The sequence below is a fragment of the Humulus lupulus genome, chromosome 6, assembly GCF_963169125.1.
Source record: "Humulus lupulus chromosome 6, drHumLupu1.1, whole genome shotgun sequence".
NCBI classification, from domain to species: domain Eukaryota; kingdom Viridiplantae; phylum Streptophyta; class Magnoliopsida; order Rosales; family Cannabaceae; genus Humulus; species Humulus lupulus.
Window position 1 is genome coordinate 183466696 of NC_084798.1, and position 24596 is coordinate 183491291.

The following is a 24596-nucleotide window of genomic DNA, read 5'->3' on the forward strand; positions in this document are numbered from 1 at the left end:
TCAATAATGTATATTCGATAACCTCTAATTACGAATCATACACATACATATGTCTATACTCTCTCTAAATTTGGTCAACTTATTTTTTAAATAGGACCAAAGTACTCTCTTTCTAATAAATTTATTTTATTTTATTTTGTTATTTTAAAATAATTTAAATTATTTTCAAAACTAAGGTAATTTTTACGTTAGGATCTTCAAAAAGAGCCATTATATAGGATTTTTTTGTGTTCTCAACCCGTAAATTGTTTTTGGTACGATTTTTTTTTTGTGACTGTATATATTGTAGTTATAGAGCATCCTGTAAATTTTCAGAAAATTCCAAATAATTTACAGTATTGAAAACTAATTTAAAAATAGATTGTTGCACGCATGACTAATTTTTTATGCGCATGGAAAACAATATGTTTGAACCTAGTTTTCGACATTGTAAATTATTCAGAATTTTCTACAAATTTATAAGATATTCTAAATAACTACAATATACACGTTCATTAAAAAATCACGCTAAAAACGGTTCACGAGTCAGAAATACAAAAGAGTCCCACCGGTGAGACTCTTTTTGAAGCTCCAACCATAGAATCCTCCTATAACTAAAACCAATTCAAAAATATTATGTTAACTAATATATAACAAAACCAATTAATAAAAACTAAAATAAAATATAATCTCTTTTTCCTTTCTCCAATTAATTTACTGTGTTGAAAATTAATTTAAAAACAGATTATTGCACGCATTACTAATTTTGTATGCTCGTGGAAAACAACACAACATGTTTGAACCTAATTTTCGGCACTATAAATTATTCATAATTTTCTAAAAATTTGCAGAATATTCTAAATAACTACAATATACACGGTCATAAAAAAATCACGTCGAAAACTATTCACGGGTCAGAAATACAAAAGAGCACCACCAGTAGGGCTCTTTTTGAAGCTCACACCAGGGAATCCTCCTATAACTAAAACCAATTAAAAAATATTATATTAACTAATATATAACAAAACTAATTAAAAAATTAATAAAAACTAAAATAAATTCTAATCTCTTTTTCCTTTCTCCATCTTTTCCCCACACATGTTTGAACCTAGTTTTCAGAACTGTAAATTATTCAAAATTTTCTAAAAATTTGCAGGATACTCTAAATAACTACAATATACACTGCCATATAAAAAAACCCCACCGGTAGGGCTCTTTATAAAGCTCCTACCATAGAATCCTCCTATAACTAAAACCAATTAAAAGTATTATATTAACTAATATGTAACAAAACCAATTAAAAAATTAATAAAAACTAAAATAAAATCTAATATCTTTTTCCTTTCCCCAACACAAAAAAAAAAACTAATTTAAAAACAGGTTGCTGCACACATGACTAATTTTTTATGCGCGTGGAAAACATGTTTGAACCTAGTTTTCGGCACTGTAAATTATTCGGAATTTTCTAAAAATTTGCAGGATACTCTAAATAACTACAATATACACAATCATAAAAAAGATCACGTCGAAAATTGTTCACGAGTCGGAAATACGGGCTCTTTTTGAAGCTCCTACCATAGAATCCTCCTATAACTACAACCAATTAAAAAATATTATATTAACTAATATATAACAAAACCAATTAAAAAATTAATAATAACTAAAATAAAATCTAATCTCTTTTTTCTTTCTCCATCTCTCCCCAACATGTTTGAACTTAGTTTTCGGCACTGTAGATTATTCAAAATTTTCTAAAAATTTGTAAGATATTCTAAATAACTAAAATATACACAGTTATAAAAATAAATCACGCCGAAAATTATTCACGGGGTGGAAATATAAAAGAGCCCCACCACTGAGACTCTTTTTGAAACTCCTGCCATATAATCCTCTTATAACAAAAACTAATTAAAAATATTATATTAACTAATAAATAACAAAACCAATTAAAAAATTAATAAAAACTAAAATAAAATCTAATCACTTTTTCCTTTCCCCAACCCCAAGCCCAGTGCCTTTTAAATCCTCTTTTGAGTTTGAGCTAAACCTAGAATTCCTACACCCATGAACCCTTCTCGGAGTCGCCAACATGGGGAGGCGCTAGGGATGGCAAAAAAACCCGGTAGATCGGGGAGGGTCGGAGCCCCGACCTGATGGGGCGACTTATGATCCGAAAATAAGCGGGGCAAAATCGAGGTGGGTCGAGATCCGATCTGATCCGCTAGCAATTGAAGTGGATCGGATCACGATCCGACACGGTTGTTGTTGTTTTTATTTCGTAATAAATCATTTTTAAAAAGAATTAATTACTACAACTATTTAGGGTAATCCACAATCCAAATATATATATATATATATATATATAAAACAAAGTATATTTAAGAAAGATAGAGAAGAAAATTGGTGTTTCGCTTTTGAAATATATGAAATTTTATTTTATTTTAGTATGCAAGACTATTTATAAAAAAAATTAGACAACTCATTTATGTCTAGTATGATATATTTTCTTGCCATTTATTTTTATATTGTAACATTTTAAAAAAAAATTAGTCTTTTTTTTATTAAAGAAAAAGAAAAAAGAAAAAAGAAAAAAAATCTTACCGAGTCGAGTCTGACCTGCTCCATCACATTTGGGGCGGGTCTGATCCAACCCGGATCAAAAGCCTTAACGGGACAGGTCGGGTCAGAGCAGAAACTTAGCAGGTCGGGGTGAATGGCGGGGCCGACCCGCCTCGTTTACATCCCTACACAATATCAATTATCCCCGACTAAAATCCATTTCTCAGACCTCCATGATGACGACACCATGCCAGATTTGCAACATGTGTTTTGTGCCCTTTCCCCTCTCATCGTTGGCGCCAGATCTGTACCTTGTGTGCCCTTTCCCTTGGCTTGTGCAGATTCATTAATTTGTTGATTAAATGTTCTTTGATTTTTTTTTTTTAAGTTTTTGTGTGTAATTTGGGTTGCATTTCATGGTGGTATAGAAATGTAATGAGAACTTAGGTTTGTCAAATTTATGATGATGAAGAGGATGATAAGAAGACAGAAGAGTATGTGACTAATGGATTTTGGAGTTTGATTATGGTCTGTGATTCAGAGAATGACCGAGAGATGAGGAAGGATGACGGAGAGAAAGAGGCAAAAAAAATTAATTTTGTTTTTTTAGTTTTATTAAATTTATGTTTTAAGATATGCTTTTATTAATTTTAATTGGTTTGGTTTGCTTATATATTAATTAATATAATATTTCTAAATTGGTTATAGTTATAAATCTATTTATTTGTTTTAAATATTTGTTTTATTAATTCTAAAATTTATTTAAATCATTTAAAAATAACAAAATAAAAGAAAATGAAATAATTTATTAAAAGAATAGGTAATTTGGTCATATTTGAAAAATAGTTTGACCAAATTTTGAGAGAGGCGCCAAATATGTATAATTTGTAATTAAAGAGTATCGAATAAATATTATTGAAAATATAAAGTACTGAGTATGTATTTTAATAAAACACGGAGTACCAAATGAGTATTTACTAAATAAAATATTTTATAAAAGAAAAATATAATCCCTTCTATTTTCTTAAATAAAATGTTTATATAATTTTTTCTTGAAAGGGAAGAATTATGTTTACAAGACACCAGAAAAACATGCAAATCTCATGAAGCATCCCAAATTTTATATTATATTTCATATTGATAATGCAGTACTAAAATATTTCACATTATAAACAAAACTAGTTGATTTAATGATATGCTAAAAAGTATACTAAATTTAACACTTAAACATATGTTAAAAATTGTGTCAAATTTAGTACAGAATATAATATAGTATATATTTGAAGTAGCATTAATTAGTTAATTACTTTTTTATTTATTAATTTTATGTCATTTTAACATTTTATTATTACTTTTAGTATAACATTAAGTGTAAAATAATGTTTTTTTTTATATAATTAGATTTTTAGATAATAATAAAATAAAAATAAAAAATATTAATTTTTTTATATTTTTAATAAATATTAAATAAGCATTAATGAAATATTCATATTTATATCAACTTTTACCCAATCACATTTTAAGACTTGTGCTAAATATATCAATTATTGATTATTTGTGTCAAATATGACACAATATTTGCATATTTTAAAAATGGTCAAGAGTAATGATATCACCACTTAAAATATATACTAAAATATTACACGCAGTGACATAATATTAATTTTTAAATCAATTAGCTTCGTCTTAAATAACTCTTACTAGTTGAAAGATACTTTAATGTCAAGTATGTAATATTTAAGTGCATCTTAAAGTGACACCATAGTTAATGGCTTGTTTTAAAGATTTTACAGTTAGGCTAGGCTATAGTGCTCTAAACTGACTATGCACTAAAAATATGTATTAATTAATTTAATCAAAATTATATTAAAAATACCAAATGTACATGTGTTCATGTAAAATTAATATTTTTGAAGTCATCATATGTCATTCTTTTTTAATTAACTAGGTTGATTTAGATTTTTTTTCCTTATGTATTACGTATCAACCTCGTATTAAGAATTTTTTTTGTTTTTTCATAGTATATATTTATGATAATGTTTTAGTATTTAGATTAAAGAAAGAAATAATTTTATTTGTAAAAAAAAAAATACTATTAAAGGAAGATATATAGAGTTACTCAAACTGAAATTCAGACAAAGATGACGAAAAAAACAAAGTTGTAACTTTCTTCGGGTAGTTAGTAAACTTACTTTTGTTATTGATGTGAAATCGGAAAATAAAAAGTTATATTGAACATAAATTCAAATAACAATAATAATGTTGATAGGTTTTGCATTTTTTTTTTTGAAAGAATAAAGTATTATTAACTTGCTAAATCAGCATGCAAAAGAATCAATATCTCATGTGGAACTTGCACTCCACTGTACACATGTCCTGGTTGCGGACAAGAGCTTCTAGCTAAATAGTGAGCAACCTTGTTAATAGAACGTTTCACAAACTGTAAAGATACATTGTTACAATGAGAAAGTAAAATTTTATAGTCCTTTACAATTGAACCAAAGGAGAAAGCAAAGTAGAAGAGTTGAGAATTGTCTGAGACACCATATGGCAATCCGTCTCTACAATCACATTTTGAAGCTGGTGATTTTTGATCTAGTTGAGAACCTCCTTCACACCTATAGCTTCAACGACATGGGGATGAACAAGGCCATGTCAAAGTTGGGTCCTAGCCTCCACAAACTCTCTGAGGTGATTATGAGCTATCCAACTGAATCCAAAAGAAGCTTCAGACTAAAAAATGGCAGCATCCACGTTAACTTTGATCATGCTTTCCACAGGTTTGGTCCAATGCTCAACTCTCCCTGCATTATGGGCAGAAGCAAAATCAGCCTCTGAATCAGATTTTTGAGTAGTACTCCATTGATCAAAGTAAGTAACAGAAGATGCAATAACATCTTACATGTCACGCCCTACTACCTTAGAGCCGTTACTTAGTGAGTTTAAAACAGGAATCGTGCTTTTGACTGACTCTACGTGGTTTCTAAAACCAAAAGTGTGAATAAACCAGAACTTAAGACTGTACTCTTTGAAAATGTTTAGTTTTATTGAAAACATTAAGTATCAAACATCTGGGATCCCAAAAATAAGGTTTACAAAATATTTACAACTCAAAAATAGATTTACACCAGGTTAACTATCAAAAGAATGAGTTAATACAGCCATATACAAAATGCCCCCAACCAAAGCAGTCGGGCAGGCCGAACATGTACGCGCCCCCCCCCCCCCCCCCACGCTCTCCATACTCATGGCCGGTTGACTGACTCCTTGCTTTTACCTGCCACACAGAGCACCCGTGAGCCGAAGCCCAGCAAAAAAACCCATACAGTATATAACATATGCACAGAATATAACTGACATATAATCCATTGATAAACAGGAAAACCATCAGACTGATCAAGCACGGCCATGCCGCCCCAGAGGCCTTACCAAAGCCTAGGGTCTCGGTCCTCACCGTAAGGATAACTCATGTATCCCTTGGGTCCCACCCTGGCTATAAGCACCCCATGTGCTGAGTGTTACTTCCGGCCCCAAGGCCGTACCCAGCCTTTGCCGCTCTCGGCCTTAGCCGTTCATTTCATTATAATCGCACGCATAATACATTTCAAAATAATTGTTCAAACATATAATAATTCATCCAAGGTCATACATTTGCAAGTAAACACAATCTAGGGCCATGCCCTGCAATGACACTGTGGGCCCATGCCCTGATCCCGGGTGTTACAGTTTTCTTACCTTTAAATTCGATAGCCTTGATCACCTGACTCCTTGAGCACGATCCTACTCGAGCCCTAGCGCTTACCTAAGCAAAATCCATAAGTCAAAACCATTACCAAACCTCAAGTCCAAAACCTAGCCTCGGGACCAATCCCGAGCCCCTGGGAAGTCCTAGATCCCCAAAACAAAGTGGTGGAATCGAGCCCCGAACCCTAGGTCAAAATCCCTTAACAAAAACCCAAAAATCCCCTTCTGTGAACAGTGCAGTGCTACAGCGCTCTAAAGAGGGCGCTATAGCGCTACAAGCAGAACCACCCCCCAGAAACAGGGGCTAGCGCTACAGCGCCCCCTGACTAGCGCTGTAGCGCTAGTTGCAGACTAGCAAAACCCAAAATCGCTTCTTGCGATTTCCTTCTACCATTTCAACCCCAAACTTGTCCAAATCATTCCCAAGCCCAAAAACAAACTTAGCAACACCTCACACTCATCCCAAGCATCCCAAGAACTCATACCCCAAGCTCAAGCAACCCAAAACTCAATATCTTTCAATAATTAACCCAAATGAACCCAAAAACCATATCTTTCAATAATTAACTCAATATCTATCCATAATGAACCCAAAAACCAGAAATTCACTCAAACAACAAAGATAAGGTCTTAGAAATCATACCGTGGATGGAAATTCGACCTTGAGTTGAACCCTAGACCTCCTTAGCTTGCTCCTTCACAACCTTGACCTGATTTCCCCAAAAATCCCATCTATTTAGCTCAAATACACAGCTCAAACCAGTCAAGCCCTAAAACTGAAATCTCCAAGAACTTGCCTCAAATTTTTGATGTGATCTTGCTAATCCCTTGCCAATCCTCAAGTCTAGCTTAGGATCCTTGATGATCAGCCTACCCTAGCTCTCCACTGAGCTTAACTCCAAGAAAAATGAAGGAAAATGGTTGGGAGAGCCACAAACCGATTCTTTAAAGCCAAACCCCTCTGTTTTCTCTCTTTTCCTTTTTCTCTTCCTTCTTTCTTTCTTTTCAGCCTATAACTCTTTTTCTACAAAATCCACTAAGTATAAAGCCCCCTTTAACTTATCTCTAACAAGCCTAAAGACCAAAATGCCCTCCTTAATAATTCTAAACCTTTTTGCCCATAAAGGGGCATTTTAGTCAAATTACCCAAATTCCCACTAATTCCTCAAGTGTTCCTAATAATTCCCGCTCGCTACCCAACACCTGATTAATCACCAAATATACAATCCTCATCATCAAGATTAACCTCAATATATTTCCCAAATTCTCATTTAAACTCCCCAGGCTTAACCCAAGCCGGGTATAGATTCCCGCTTTGAATTTTCCGCTAACCCGCTCATTCTAGGATCGTCTCGAGTCACAGATTACAGATATCAACACAGTCATGCCCAAAACAGCCAAATTACCATTATGCTCTTTCTAAGATAATCAGGTCTACATGCATACTAATTCACATAGTCATGCATCTCAAATAATCAAATAGTCATATAACGTGCATTAAATCATAATCATGCATTAAACTCATTAAGGTCACACACAAAATCCCATTATGCCCTCCAGGCACACTACTCAAGGCCCTTAAGCCTTAATAGCGAATTTGGGTCGTTACATTACACTTCCATCCGATAACCTCTCCAAACTAAGTCGTTTCGAGCTTTCCAATTCATCTAGCAGATCATACAAATTAACAAAGTCTTCTTGCCTAAACCTTCAGAGAAGATTTGCTCTACCCAACTCCCAAAATCAGGCCATTCACGACACCCAATTTGAAGGCCAAAGGCTATCCAGCAACCATGAGCCAAGGGACAAGTAAAAAGAGCATGTATGACAACTTCATTATCTTTCAAACAAACTGGGAAAATAGAACTAACCTCCACATATCTCAGCCTTAAACTCAAGTTGGTGGGGAGGCAACCTGCAACAACTCTCCACATAAAGTTTTTCACTTTTGGGGGGATTTTCAAGTTCGAAAGGGTCCTCCAAAATTCAGAATTGTTGTTGGAAACCCAACACCCATGAAGAACTTGGAGAAGACAATAGGCACTACGAAGTGAGTACAAACCTGTGGCATCATGCAACCAAAACCAGTGATCTGTTTTAGAAGACCAACTTAAAGGAACACTCAAAATCAAAGCTCGGTCTCTCTCCTCAAATAAGTCAGTGAAGATATCCTCGTCCCATTCACAAGGATCGTTTTTCATCAAGTTATAAACCACCTTATCATGAATACCCAGATGGCTAGAAATCACATATGGATTGAGCTCATCCGAAAGCCAAGGCTGGTTGAGAATGGCAATGTTCTTCCCCGACCCAACACTCCTCCTAACTCCAGCTTTTATCAAACTGTGAATCTCCCATATACTATGCCAAGCATAACTCGGGTGTTAGGAAAATATGTATTTGCCTCAATGGAAATAGTAAGATAATACAACTCTATGCAATAATATTACAAATAAATATTGATTGATTGAATAAGGTTACAACTCTATAACTGAAAATACAAATAAACTAAAGAACAAGAAGAAGAGAAGAAGAATAGAATGGTGAAAAATACAACTCAAAGCAAAATATTACAAGTAAAGTAAAAGTGTTTGAAATAAAGACAAGAAGATTACAACTCAAAACAAGAAATACAAATAAACAAAAGAGAAGAATATGAAGATGAAGAGAAATAGAATAGAAAGAAAGAACAAACAAACTAAATAGAAACAACTCTCACTCACACTACCAAAGTGAAGAGTGTTGGGGATCACCAACTTGAATAAGGTTTGAAACCTTTGTCCAAAAGCTTATTTCCCCCTAATTCAAGCACTAAGGGATCTCTCACAGATTATAGGAAATGCTTTCTGAAACTATCAAGCCTCAAGGTGTTTCTAGCCAAGTACTTTAATGGATAGAAATGTTGTGTCTTTCAAGTGAGCTATAGGCTCCTATTTATAGAGTTTAGAGACAACCTTTGAATTTCAAATTCCACCAACCCCCATGGCTATTACCGATGTTTAATTGGATTAATATGGAATTAAAAATGAGATTTGAGAGTTATTTGGGGGGTTTTTTGAGCCGTTCAACAAAGATTGAAAAACCTGAAAAAATGGTCAGTTTTGGCCTGTGGCCGCGGCCACTACTCTCTGTCCCACAGGCTGCGGCCACTGACCATTTTCAACACTTAAAAATGTGCTATTTTTCCAAACGGTTCCAAACCCTCCCAAATGATTTTGTAACCCCCAAAACACATTATTGGGGTTAAAATCATATCTCTAACATCCATTTCACATGTGGCTTTATGAAATTCATCTCACTATTGTGTAACACCAAATTTATACAATAAAGGGTAATATTTGGAAGTTACAAATATGTTACATTATTTTGATATATCTCATATATCTAAATATTGTAACTCTCTATTATATGTTACAATATGTGACACTCCTTTTCACATTTATTTAATCTAAGACATTATATTATAATATAATATAATATTACATTATATTATAAAATAATATAACATCGGGTTGTTCCCCAACTGGGCATCAAGAAAAGTACCTTGGGGATAGTAATGGGCCTTGTAGATTTTAGCAACTAGAGAGTTTTCACGAGTGAGTAGTCTCCAACCTTGCTTACCAAGCATGGTTAAGTTAAATTCTCTAAGGTGACGAAAACCCATGCCTCCTCCATGCTTGTGAACACATAACTTTTCCCATCTCATCCAAGAGATGCCTCTACCACGTATAGCCAAAGACCTCCACCAATATTGACTCATCAACCTTTCCAAATCCTCGCAAAGGCCTAATGGAAGAAGAAAGATACTCATCACATAAGTAGGAAAAGATTGAGCACTTGATTTAAGAAGGACTTCCTTACCAGCCAGTGAGAGGAGCTTCCCATCTCAACTTTGCACATTTTGTCGAACCTTATCCTCGAGGAAACCCATAATGACATTCTTATTTCTCCCAACTAAGCTAGGAAGACCAAAATAAGAAGAATAAGGTGTGACCTCTGTCATTCCCAATAGTTGGCACACCAAAGCACGAGTTGGCATGGCTGTGTTAGTGCTAAAAAATATAGAAGACTTGCCCATGTTCACTTTCTGACTTGAAGCTTTTTCAAAAATCTGCAATAAACTTTTGATTTTCTCAGCTTCCTCTAAGGTAGCTCTACAATAGAGGTAGCTGTCATCAGCAAATAACATGTGGGAAATAGGGGGGCTCTTTTAGCAATCTTACAACCATGAATCCAACCATTCTCTTCATAGTGGCGTAATAAAGAAGAGAAACCTTTCGCACATATGAGAAATAAGTACGAAGATAAAGGGTCTCCTTGGCGAATCCCCCTAGTAGGAAAAAAGGGGTCGATCATTCGACCACTAAGAGCCACTTTATAGGATACTATTTTTACACAAGTAAGAATAAGTTGAACCCATCTACTATGAAACCCCATTTTTGTTAACATAGGACCAATCAACTCTGTCATAAGCTTTCCTTAAGTCAAGTTTCAAAGCCATATAACCTGTTTTGCCTCTAGATTTCCTTTTAAGAAAATGGAGGAGCTCAAAGAATGCCATGATGTTGTCCAAAATCAGCCTACCGGGCAAGAAAGCACTTTGAGCAACTGATATACAATGTCTCATAACCTCCTTCATCATATTCGCAAGGACTTTAGAAAGTATCTTATATATGACATTGCACAAAGAAATAGGACAAAGGTCTCCCAAAATAGTAAGGTTGTGCTTCTTTGAATGAGAACCAAGTGAGTTTCATTAAAGTGAGTAGGAAGAGCACCTATAGTAAAGAACTCCTGGGATATTTTGAACACATTCGAACCCACAATACTCCAATGTTTCAGAAAAAAAAAGGCAGGAGTTAGCCCATCCGTACCAGGCGCCTTATCTGGGTTCATTTGAAAAACAACAACTTTGATCTCCTCCATAGTGATTGGTCTCAACAATAGGAAGTTTTGATCCTTTGAAATCACTATTGGGTCCAGGTCAGAACCTTTCACCATTTGGTTGAACTAGCCAAAAAAAGATGATTGTAGTATTTGAAAATATGCTTTGCTAAACCGTGATCCCAATCACCCTAGTTTCCATCTTCCTTCTGAAGCTTATGGATCATATTCAACCCCCTTCTAGCAGATGCATTAGCATGAAAATATTTGCTATTGAAGTCGCCAGCTTTGAGCCATAATTGTTTAGACCTTTGGTGCCAAAAGATCTCCTTTTGACATAAGATCTCCATTAGATTTTCCTTGGCAGATTTGTAGCAAGCGTGGGACTCAACATCTCTTCTTCTCTTCAATTTTTGAATGACCTCCATGCAATTCTTCAACTGGATCCTAAAGTTTCCTGTAATCTCTTTAGCCCAAGCCAACAAAGCTTGGCTACAATGATCCATCTTACCCTCCCAATTCATCGAAGCACAAACCTCCCAGTTGTTACTGACTATTTGGGCACACAAGGGTTCTTTCAACCAGGAATTTTCAAATTGAAAAGACTGAGTAACATGAACATAGGTTCTGGGTTTGGGGTCAAGATCAATAGGACAATGGTCCAAAGAGGAGATTTCCAAATTAGTAAGTTGAACTTCATGGAACAAAGATAATCAAGTATGTGAAGCCAAAGCACAATCAAGTCTAACCTCTACCCAAATTTGGTTTCCTCGCCAACATTTCCAAGTAAAAGGGTACCTATGAAGTTCCAAATCCACTAAATCACAGTCAATAAGCACATATTGGAAGCCCTCAGCTAACCAGCTAGGATAAGGCTATCCACCTCATTTGTCACTTTGATTCAAGACACTGTTAAATTCCCCACGAAGACACCAAGGAAGTCGAGACATCTCTAAAAGAGTTCGAATCAAGTTCCAAGATTTTCTACTTTCCGATCTTTTGGGTTAACCAGTTAACCTCCATTGGACCACCCCCTCAGCATTAGTGACTACATCAATGTGATGAGCTGAGAAACCAATGATAGTTGCCTCCTCTTTATGGTGCCAAAGCATGGCCAACCCACCACTACGTCCTTCAAGATTAACAACGAACAAACCTTCAAAGCCTAAAGAACGAAGAATACTCTCCATTTTCTCCTGCCTACACAGAGTTTCACAAAGAAAAACAAAAGTTGGCTTCTTTTGAGAAACAATTTCTCTAAGGAATTGAGCATTCTGAGGGTTTCTAAGCCCCCAAAAATTCCAACTTAAAGAGATCATGATCCACGACGAGGTTGTGTGACAGATCCCACCCCATTCAAGTTTGTTGACCCATCCTACTTGTTACCAGTGATCACTACCTCCACGTCTATGTTGAAGTCAGTCTCGTTGCCCCCACTAGTTCTTCTCCTTTTTGTCTAAAAAACAACCAGCTCCACCCCAATGTCCACTGGATCCTTTTGCTGCAGAACTTCTTTCAAACTTTGTCAAATTGAGTTCGTGGGATGTCCTTCCTGTCCTAGAACGCTTCCTTCTATTCACTCGGTATTCTGTATGTTTGTATGACTAGCCTCCTAATGGTTGTTGTAACGCCCTGGATAACCCAAGGCCGTCACACTATGTACTTTAAATAGTTCTTAACTCGCTAAACGAGTCATTAGGTTATAAACGTGCTTCTAGGTGTTATTAATAGGCCAGGGTGAAAATCTCGGTCAAAAGGAATGGATATATTTTATTTAAAATATTAAATTGTACATGGGCCCATAAAAGTGTTTACAAAGTTAATTACAATCCAAAATGGTCATTACAGTATAAAAGTTACAACCCGCTAATCTAAGCGGCAAAAACAAGGTTAAACCCTAGTTCCCCTAAGAAACACCTTGGCCATGGTGGTCAAGCGGCCACATATCTACACATCGCCACCTAAGCTCTCCACTCAAGGCTGGGTGAGCTTTTCTTTCCCTTTACCTGCACCACATAGTACCCGTGAGCCAAGGCTCAGCCAGAAAACTTATTACTGCATGTATACAACATAAATAAATGATTTTGGGGCTTGCAGCCCTAATCAGTAGATGACTAATAAGTCTCTCTCTGGGGTCCTGCGCCCCAAGCCATGTGATGTTTCAGTCACCTGAGCCTTTTGGCCTTGACTCTAAGTAACTAGCTTTTAGAATAGACAAGCGCTTTAGTTTTCTACGACCAATAGGTCGGTCAAGCATTTAATGCTCATGTTGATTAGATCTAATCATTTCGACCTGCGTTAAAGACTCTAATGCCGCTCTTAACTCATAAGCCAATACCATACGACCAGTGCTCAGTACTACTGTCAATCATAACTGATAAGTCAGAACTTCACAACCAATACTAAACACCATTGTCGTTCCCTAATTAATAAGTCAGTGCCATTCACAAGTAAGAAAAGCTGCCAGACATTTACAATGCAACCAATGTCGATATATAGAGCACTCAACATGCCTCATCAATGACCATGCATGTCACATACTAGGTGCAGTTTTCTTACCTTTGGTTCGAGCGTGAAATAATAAAAGAACGACCCTTGAGAACGATCAGTCCTTAAGTCCCTTAGCGGTCACCTAATCATAACCAAATATGAAATCCCATCAACAAAATAAATAATAAAAGGTTCATGGCATAAAACCCCGCTATCGGGACCTCGAATCCTACTAAAATGGTTAGTAGATTCGATCCTGAGCCAAGAGAAATGAAAACCCGTGCCTAAATGTCATTAAAACCCATCCTGACGCAAAAGGCACAGGCGGGTCGCGACCTGCCCCCAAGACAGAGAGCCCCCTGTCTGGGGTGCCAGGGGCGGGTCACAACTTGACCCTGACGGTCGCGGCGTGCCTGCTAGATAGAGCCCAAGGGAGGCTCTGAAACATATTCAAGTCGCGACTTGAATGAACTCGGTTGCGACTTGACCCCATGAACCCAACTCCCCTGCATATTTTTCAATTCAAACTCAGCCAAACCTTCATCAAACCAATCCTAAAGTCACCACCAATCATCACCACAACATTACCACCAGTTTAACAACATAACCCAAATCTAAAAACACTTGAAACATCTCCACATATCTGAATCCAGCTCCCTGGTCGCTTCATCGACCTTGCTGTTCCTCCATAGTACCTTAACCAAAGGTATGGGTATAGGACCTTGTCCTTTCTGTCTAGTATCTGGACTGGCTGTTCCTCATAGGAGAGATCTACCCCAAGCTCCAGATCCTCGTAACTCAAAACATGAGTCACATCTGACACATACCTCCGAAGAGCTAAGATATGAAATACGTTATGCATGGCCGATAATGTCGGTGGTAAGGCCAACTTGTAGGCCACCTGACCAATCCTCTCGAGGATCTCAAATGGACCTACAAACCTAGGGCTCAACTTGCCCTTCTTCCCAAATCTTCTCACCCCTTTCCATGGTGAGACTCTAAGAAAGACAGTCTCCCACTTGGAACTCTACATTCCTGCGTTTGGGATCTGCATAACTTTTCTGTTTGCTTTGAGAAGCAAGCATCCAAGCTCTAATCTTCTCAATGGCCTCATTGGTCCTCTGAACTGCCTCAGGACCCAAGTATCTCCTTTCTCCTGTCTCATCCCAATGAACGGGAGATCTACATTTCCTACCATACAACATCTCATAAGGAGCCATCCCAATAGTCGACTCATAGCTTTTGTTGCAGGAAAACTCTATCGAAGGTAGATACTTACTCCAGGATCCACCAAAGTCTAGCACACATGCTCACAGCATGTCTTCTAATATCTGGATCATCCTCTCAGATTGTCCATCTGTTTGAGGATGATAAGTAGTATTGAACTTCAACTGTTTTCTTATGGCCCTCTATAAACTTCCCCAGAACTTGGAAGTGAATGTGGGATCCCAGTCTGACACGATCGACCTCGGTGCCCCATGAAGGTGCCCAATCTCTCTCACATAGAGATCTGCGAACTGGTCAACTGTATAAGTAGTCCACATTGGTAAGAAGTGAGTTGACTTAGTGTATCGATCCACAATAACCCATACTGAATCATGTTGACCCACAGTCCTGGGTAACCCCACCACGAAATCCATCGTGATGTCCTCCCATTTCCACTCTTGGATGTCTAGAGGCTGTAATAGCCCTGCTAGCCTCTGATGCTCAACCTTGACCCGTTGACATGTCAAGCACTTAGCCAGATACTCTACTACATCCCTCTTCATCCCAGGCCACCAATACAGTGATCTCATATCCTGGTACATCTTCGTGGTGCATGGATGCAAAGAGTAAGGAGTAGTATGAGATTCATCCAGAATCTCTCGTCTCATAGTAGTGTCTAACGGAACACATATTCGGCCTTTGTATCTCAACAAGCCCATCTATGACACTGTATATTCTGTGGACACTCCAGCTAAAACATCCTCTCTAATCTTGATCAATTGTGGATCACCCAACTGACCTTCCTTTATTCTCTCTAACAGCATAGACTATAGCGTAAACTGGCCTACCAGCAACTCTATACCAACTCTGGTCATATCCTCTGCTAATTCTCTAGATATCAGCCTCGCATTGAAAATCTGTCCCGAACCCTTCCGGCTTAAAGCATCCGCTACCACGTTAGCCTTTCCTGGATGATACAAGATCTCTCAATCATAATCTTTTACTAACTCCAGCCAATGACTTTGTCTCATGTTCAGGTCTTTCTATGTGAAGAAGTACTTTAGGCTCTTGTGGTCAGTATAAATCTCACACTTCTCCCCATAAAGATAATGTCTCCATAGCTTTAATGCAAAGACCACTGCTGCCAACTCTAAATCATGAGTAGGGTACCTCTATTCACATTCTTTTAGCTGGTGTGAGGCATGAGCAATTACCTTTCCTAACTGCATCAGAACACAACCCAAACCCTGATGTGAGGCATCATAGTATATCACAAATTTCTCCTGATCTGTTGGAAGACTCAAAACTGGAGCTGTAATCAACCTCTGCTTCATTTCTTGGAAGCTGTTCTCACATCTATCTGACCACACAAACTTCTGATTCTTATGTGTCAGCTCAGTCAATGAAGTGGCAATCTTTGAGAGCCCTTCCATGAAATGTCTGTAATAACCTGCCAACCCAAGGAAACTTCTAACCTCTGAAGCATTCTTTGGCCTTGGCCAATCCTTGGTCGCCTCATTCTTGGCCGGATCCACTTTAATCCCCTCCTTATTTACAATGTACCCAAGGAAAGTTACTTGAGATAATCAGAACTCACACTTCTTAAACTTTGCAAATAGTCCGTGTTCCCTCAGTGTCTGTAGAACAAACCTCAGATGTTGCTCATGTTCTGACTCTGACTGAGAATAAACCAGAATATCATCGATGAAGACAATCACAAACTGGTCCAAATAATCCTTGAACACTCTATTCATCAAATCCATAAAAGTAGCTGGGGCATTAGTCAACCCAAAGGACATGACTAAGAACTCATAATGCCCATATCTAATGCGAAATCCAGTCTTCGGTATATCTCCCTCCTTGACCCTCAGCTGATGATAACCAGATCGAAGGTCTGTCTTTGAGAATACCCTTTTACCCTGCATCTGGTCAAACAAATCATCTATCCTTGGCAGAGGACACTTGTTCTTAATTGTTAACTTATTCAGTTCTCTGTCATCAATACACATCCTCAGAGAACTATCTTTCTTCTTCACAAACAAAACTGGTGTACCCCACGGTGAGAAACTAGGTATGATAAATTCTAAATATAACATCTCTTGCAGATGTACCTTCAGTTCTTTTAATTCTGTTGGGGCCATTCTATAAGGTGCTCTAGACACTGGCTCCGTCCTTGGTGCCAGTTCAATCACAAATTCAATCTCTGTGTGTGGTGGCAACCCTGGTAAATCTTCTGGAAAGACATCCAGAAACTCACAGACTAGTTTGGTCTCCTCTGGTCCCACTGGCATGACCTGAATGGTATCAACCACACTGGCTAAGAATCCTATCCAACCTCCTTGCAATAGATCTCTAGCCCTCAGAACAGATATCATAGGTATCGGGGTCCATGCACAGTGCAAACAAATACAAAAGGATCTTCACCTTCAGGCTTAAAGGTTACCATCTTCCTTCTGCAATCTATGGTTGCCCCATACTTCACTAACCAATCCATACCTAGAATCATGTCCAAGTCAGTCATAACGAACTCTATCAAATCAACTGATAACTCTCTGCACTCTACTGCCAATGGAAGTGATCTGACCCATCTCCTGGATACTACTAGCTCCCTAGTGGGTAATAAGGTCCCGAACTCCACAACATAATAATCACATGGTCAACACAGTCTATAAATAATTCTACTAGCAACAAAAGAATGTGTAGCACCAGAATCAATCAAAGCAGTATAATGGGTTCCAACACTAAAGTGTTGACCTGTAACTACTGAGGGTGAAGCCTCAGCTTCTGCCTGAGTCAATGTGAACACTCGAGCTCGGGCCCAGCTGTCTGCCTTTCTTGGCTTTTCCTTGCTTGCTTTCGGGAAATATTTCTTGAAATTTCCCACTACTCCACATAAGAAGCAAGATTTTTCCCTACACTCCCCTATAAGGAACCTCTTGCACCTAGGGCACTTTAGATAAGTCCTCGAGGCCTCACTGCCACCATGGCGGCTCATTGAAATACCATGTGGTCGCCTATTAGGGCCTGGAGTTGGGAAGGCATTAGAAGCCTTCCTCTTCTGATCACTGGGGCCTCCGCCCCTACCTGAACCCATAAATGGATGTCCCACCCTCCTAAAATCTCTTCTAGCTACATTGTCCCACCAGATCTTATTTTTTGCGCTCTTAGCTCTGAGTGCCTTCTCAACCACCTGTGCATAAGTTGTAACTCTAGCCATAGTGGTAATACAAATATCACAGGCTATTCTAGGCTGTAGCCCATGTGGGCACCAGTTCCATTGCAAACTTTGCTAGTCTGTCAAAATTTAAAGCATACCCAGTCACTGACAGACTCCTCTGAATCAGCTTGCTGAACTCTTCAGCTTTTGCAGCCCCGATGACATCATTATAGTACTTTTCATTGAACAGAGTCTGAAACTCTTCCAAACTCAAGGCATTGACATTTCTGGTCTGGGATATAACTTCCCACCAAATTTGGGCATCCTCCCAAAACATGTAAGTGGCGCAAGCCACCATTTCGTTACCAGACACCCTCATAAATTCAAGGATGGTGTTAACCATGCTCATCCATTGCTCAGCCTTAGTTGGACCTGTACTACCCTAAAAAACTTGAGGGTGTTGTTTCCTGAACCTTTCATAAAGAGGTTCCCATTTACTTCCAGCCTCTAACAACTGCTCAACTATTGGCACCGCTACAGGTGGTGCCTCTGGTAAAACGTTCCATGTAGGAACCTGTTGTTGTCTCAGGAGGCAGATTTCTTCTTCATGCCTCATAACTTTGGCTTGTAAATCAACATTCAACTACTACTAGTTTTCAGGATCTGGCTGAGGGATCTAACTTTGGTCATTCTCCTGACCCTATTTGTCATTCTGGCCTTGATCATCCTGGCCAGCTGATGAATCTATCTGCCTTGGAAGAATACTTATAACTTATACTGTGCTGCAATAATCAATACAACCAGTTAGGTAGTGATAACTAAACATCTTGCCGCCTTACGGTCCAAGACCAAGCAGATATTCATCCATGTTCCACAATAATACTGATAAATGTATTGATTCATGATCATAACAATTAACATTTAACATTCAACAATTAACAATGCTAATAAGCATGTTATAGCAATATCAGTGCTAATAATCACGTTCTTGCTTATCATGCAGCAGTCAAGGGCCAGCCCTATTAGTGTATCTCATGCATGTAGGTAAAGCATTTATATTCTATTTAAGCAATTAAACACATAACCACATAAATGGTTACCGAACCATGAGTCGAGCTTGTCTTTAGTTGTGAATGTACATACCCAGCCATTCTATAGGAACCCTAAACCTTGGCACGCTCTGATACCAAGTTGTAACGCCCTGGATAACCCAAGACCATCACACTGTGTACTTTAAATAGTGCTTAACTTGCTAAACGAGTCATTAGGTTATTAAGGTGCTTCAAGGTGTTATGAATAGGCCAGGGTGAAAATCTCGGTCTAAACGAATGGATATATTTTATTTAAAACATTAAATTGTACATGGGCCCATAAAAGTGTTTACAAAGTTATTTACAATCCAAAATGGTCATTATAGTATAAAAGTTACAACTCGCCGATCTAAGCGGAAAAAACAAGGTTAAACCCTAGTTCCCATGAGAACCACCTTGGCCGTGGTGGTTGTTATCCCTAAAAAATTCAGGGATGACGTGGCGAATGAGAACGCGACACGTGGCATCACAAATCAGGGAAAAACGACGAAGTATTGAAAAAAAGATCGATGAGCAAAAAAGATAGGTCCAGGACCTATAGGGAAGTCGACAAGGCCAGGACCCCTTATGGGTGGTCGGCCTGACCCTAACCCCTAGGGGTGGTCGACCTGACATGCTCAAAAGCCACTTGGGTGGTTGGCCCACCCTATTATTCATAGGGTGGTCGGCCTAAACTCCCAAACATACTTTATTGGATAAAGTTCACGCTCGTTCAAGCTAAAATCATCAGGCCTAGCACTCGGAGGATTAATAGGTCTGGCACCTAGAGGGTCATCAGGCCTAGCACCCAAGCTCTGAAGGGTTATTGGGCCTAGCACCTAAGACTCATACACCAATCGAGACTTAGCATTTTCCCAGAGGTTTCAATCGTGCATTGTCTACCACGATCTAGAGAAACAATGAGAAGACCCACGATCTCATAATCAAGGGGAGGTGGACACATATCTCCACTACCTAATAATCGTGTACCAGACCATGATCCCAATATTACTGATCATGTAGCAGCCCTTGGGTGCTATAAATAAAGGACCCAGGGCTTCATTGCAGGGGATCTGACAAATTTTTTGGGGAGAAACTCTGGGCAAATTAGTCACAAGTGAATACTTTTGTTCATCAATGTAATTGTCTATCGAGTGATTTAATACTAAAATCTAAGTGGATTAGGTTATTATTGTTCATTAGAATAGGGCTGAACCACTGTAAAATTTATGTGTGTTTATTTATGATATGTGTACTCTTGTCGTATATTACATTCATTTCGTTCAAAAGGTGTCGTATATTATACATACGTCTGTTGGCCAATTTCACAATTCAACATTCTGGCGCTTTCATTGAGAGTACGAAATCAAGAGACACACTTTCATCAGTTTTACAATGCCTCCAAAATCCAGTCAAACAAAGAAGACGGCTCCCAGGGATTCCACCACTCAGGATCCCATCGATCCTCTTAACAAACCTCAGGTGGAGGTTGGAGACCAATCTGATGCAAAAGATCCACAAGATGCTCACCAGGAGGAGATGGCACAATTTTTGGCGAGATAGAAGGCCTTTGCTGCAGAAATTGCCCTCCAGAGGGCAACTATGGAACGAAAAAGATGGGAGATCAATGAACAGGTCTAGAGGATGATCCGGATGGAGAAAGAAGCTGACCAGAGGCACCAGGAGGCTGTTGTATCCTTGGAGGCGGCTACTCAGTTAGCCCGAGCTAATGCTGAAGCTGCTCCTCAGGCGGTGAGGGAGGCTCATGCCAAAGTAGCAGGAGAAGTCGAACCCCAAGGACACTCTCAGAGCCACTTTCCCAAAGACAGGAAGAAGAGGCACAATCCAAGCTACCCCCTCCATGAATAAGAAGAATAACACTTCATCTCAGAGTATGAGTGTTACCAACCTGAAGTCCCCCTCTTAGGGGGACAGGAGAAACAAAGCAGGAGATGAGTGTAACGCCCTACTACCTTAGAGCCGTTACTAAGTGGGTTTAAAACGTGCAAACACTCGCTAATCGAGGTTTTAAGTCAAATAGTGTACTTAAGCCATAAACAGAGTAAAAACTTTAGAGATAACTCTATACCATTGAAAATTATAAAAGTTTAACACCTGGGATCCCAAAAATATAGTTTAGAAATATTTACAACATATAGATACAGCCAAGTCGGCTAAACGACAAAATCTAGGTTTTATAACAACCATCTCCCAAAATCCACTGGCTGTGGCAGCCAGGCAGGCCAAACATGTACACGCCGCTTCATGCTTGCTACGCTCATGGTTGGATGGCTTTCTACATTGCCCTTACCTGCACCACAGAGCATCTGTGAGCCGAAGCCCAGCAAGAAAACCCATAAATAGATAACATATGCAAAACATACACCAGACATATAATCAGGCCATCAATAGGCTAAACACATACGGCCAAGCCGTCCCAGGCGCTTTACCAGGCCCTGGGTTCGCGGTCTACACCGTGAGGATATCTCAGGTATCCTTTAGGGTCCCGCCCTGGCAGCTCGCACTCCATGTGCTCAATACTGCTCCCAACCCCTTGCCGTACTCGGCCTTGCACTCAACGTGCCCAACGCCGTTCCCGGCCCCTGCCGACCTCGACGTACACTATTCCCAGCTCCTGCCGATCATTTACACAATAGCATTCATAGCATAATAAAAAAATAATGAACACTAAAAAATTCAATCAAAGGGCTACGCCCTGCAATTCAAACATATTGGGCTCAGCCCTGCATGCAAGCTCTATGGGAACAAGGGTTTTCTTACCTGAGTCCCGAGCTTCCCGAGTACCGCTATCCCAAGCACAGTCCCTTAACTTGAGCCTTGCCGAACCCTAGTCACAACACAAAATAATATTCATCCATCAAGTTCCAACCCATTAACTAGCTTTAAATCACAATTCTAGTCTCCGGGTCATTGAGTTTCACCAAACATGGTAAAAGATTCAATCCCGAGCACCCTAGGTTAAATTCCCAAGCCTAGAATCTCAAAATCCCTTAAGGGCCGCGACATTAGCCAACCATGCCTTGGCATGGCCCCAACCAAAGGCCTCCAAATGCCCAAAAACAGGTAAGAGCCGTGGCATTACTCAGGCCATGCCTCGGCCCACCCTCCTTCCTCAGCATGCATCAGATTCGAAGGGCCGCGACTCAACAAGAACAATGTCGCAGCCCGACCCTTCGAACCCAGAAAAATCCTCCATTTTTGACACCCAAACCTCTCTCAAAACCACCCACAATCATCCCAATTCATAACTTAATTATCCACAAACTTTCCACAAGTTTCCAGCAGCAAAAACCTAGCTGAAATCTAGACTAAAAACCTATTAAAAATCCATTTCAATCTCTGAGATTTTCAAACTCAAGAACCCAAAACTCAGCCATTGAAACACTATAATTCAACCTTCAAACTTCAAATTAAAGCTTACCACAGCTGCAGAACCAATCCTCCAAGTGTTTTCTGGCTTAATTCCCAAAGTTCCAGCCTCAATTCACTCTTCAAATTCAAAACCCAAAAACCACTTAGAACATACTCAATTTCATAGAATTTTCAACATAGATAATGAGAACCAATCCTTACCTTAATCCTGGTCGAATTCCTTTGCTTAAGTTGGGCTAATCCCTCAAAATTCAAGCCTAAACTGCAGAGCCCTCAGCTGAATTCCTTAGCTTCCAAGAGTTTTCCTTTGTTTTTCCTTAGAGAAAAGTAGAGAGAGAGAAAAGAGGAAGACTTAGGTCGGTTTCTACAAGTCTCTAGATATTCTTTCTTTTTGTTTTATTTAACTTAGTCTATATGGTCACCTCAAGGCTCAGGGTACCAGAACGTCCCCGAGGGCAAAATGGTAAATTTCCCAAATATTCCCTCCTAGACATTCTATCCTCAAATATATCTCCAAATATTTATTTCCATACCCCGATAACCCAATATAATAACTAATGCCCAAATTACCCCTCGACTCGCCCTGAGTCGGGTTCTCACCCCGTTGTGACTTTCTGGCTAATCGCTCCCCAGGACTGTCTCGGGCCATGCTACACAGATAAATCACATACATATCGCATTTATCACATTTATCACAGTTATACCCCTACCATCCAAACGGGGCCCACATGCACATTTAACTCAACTAAACATGCATCTTTATCAAATGTTCACGTAAATTCACATATTAGCATATTAATTCATTTATTGCCCTCCAGGCACGCTAATCAAGGCCCTAAGCCCTATTAGCAAATTCGGGTCGTTACAATGAGGGTCAAACATCTAAGAGGTGTGACAGGAATGGGAATGGCTGCTCAAAATCCCAAAGTCATGTAGGAGGAGAGGCTCGGGGGTAGGGTCGCACCAAAAAGGGCAAGGCGGACCTACCACCCCTACACCCTGTTAGGAATAAGTCCTAAAAGCATGTATAAGACATTTATTATTTCAATGAATAAATAAATACAATGGTCTATTATTGTTATATTTAGATTATTAAATTATTGTTTAAATAATTTTGTAAATATCAGAAAAATTCCATATTCATTATTGAGGATGTGATCTTGTATTAGTACGAGAGAATTAAGATCACATGAATGAATAAAAATAGTCAACAACAACAAATTGAAGTTATGGAATTCTTTAATTGGGTTGTAAGTACGGTTTACTGAGTATTATGTTGATACAAATAATCTAGATTTGGATTATTGATGTGGTAAGACATCTCGGTAAAGGTGCTTTATATAATATGATTATATATGACATGGACCGATATGAATAAAAGTCTTTATCCAAAAACCATTTAATAATAAAGACTTGTAATTCATATCATAACTGATGATCATTTATAGTTCAACCTAAATCCTGAGTGTTCATGAACTCATGTTCATGTTTATTAAATCTTTTGATTCATTCGTTAAGGTCTCTTCATAGAATGAGGCTAATGACTTTTGTTTTGGAGATTTAATATCATGGATGGCTGGGAACATGTATCAACAATACATAATCTAATCTTTCCTAATGGATCGTATATTGGTTTCCTTAAGGGTTAATTCTGGAACTGAATGATTTTGAGCTCAAATCTATAATTAGATTATAGATTAATTATTCGCTAGTGAATTAATGGTACTTAAGGAATAAGAAGTAAATTAGAAAGGTAAAATGATAATTATTCCATTCTAATTTATGAACTAATTAATTAGAGGGTTGAATTATTGTAAGATGGTTATATCAATGGACAACTTAAAATAAGATTTCTGTAAAAGTATATCTATAACATAAAGAGTTCAATTCTGAATTTATAGTGGAGACATATTAGAATTAATAAATTAACTATTATGATTAAAGAGTTTAATTATTTAGTTTCAATTTATTGGAGCTTAATGTTATAGGTCCATGGTCCCCGAAATGGCTCAAACAAACAATGACAAATAGAAATACAAAAATGGGCAAAATGACTTATTTGATAAGTAAAATATTTTTCTATGTACTAACCATAATTATTGTATAATTATGTG

At 38.3% G+C, this 24596-nt stretch overlaps 1 protein-coding gene across 1 annotated transcript; it reads right to left on the minus strand.

Moving 5' to 3' along the window:
• Window positions 1-11357: 11357 nt before the first annotated feature.
• Window positions 11358-12356, minus strand: LOC133785722 (uncharacterized). The gene is made up of 2 exons (XM_062224938.1): window positions 12176-12356; window positions 11358-11860 (listed from the first exon to the last, which is right to left on the minus strand). The coding sequence occupies exons 1-2, from the start codon at window positions 12354-12356 to the stop codon at window positions 11358-11360; spliced, it is 684 nt and encodes a 227-aa protein (XP_062080922.1).
• Window positions 12357-24596: the final 12240 nt, after the last annotated feature.

Excerpts from the sequence above, each read along its gene's own strand:
- LOC133785722 (XM_062224938.1), bottom strand. The coding sequence starts at position 12,356 with ATGGAGAGTATTCTTCGTTCTTTAGGCTTTGAAGGTTTGTTCGTTGTT. Across the intron at positions 11,861-12,175 it reads GGTCCAATGGAGGTTAACTG|TTCAACTTACTAATTTGGAA; the intron begins GTTAACCCAAAA and ends TGTTCCATGAAG.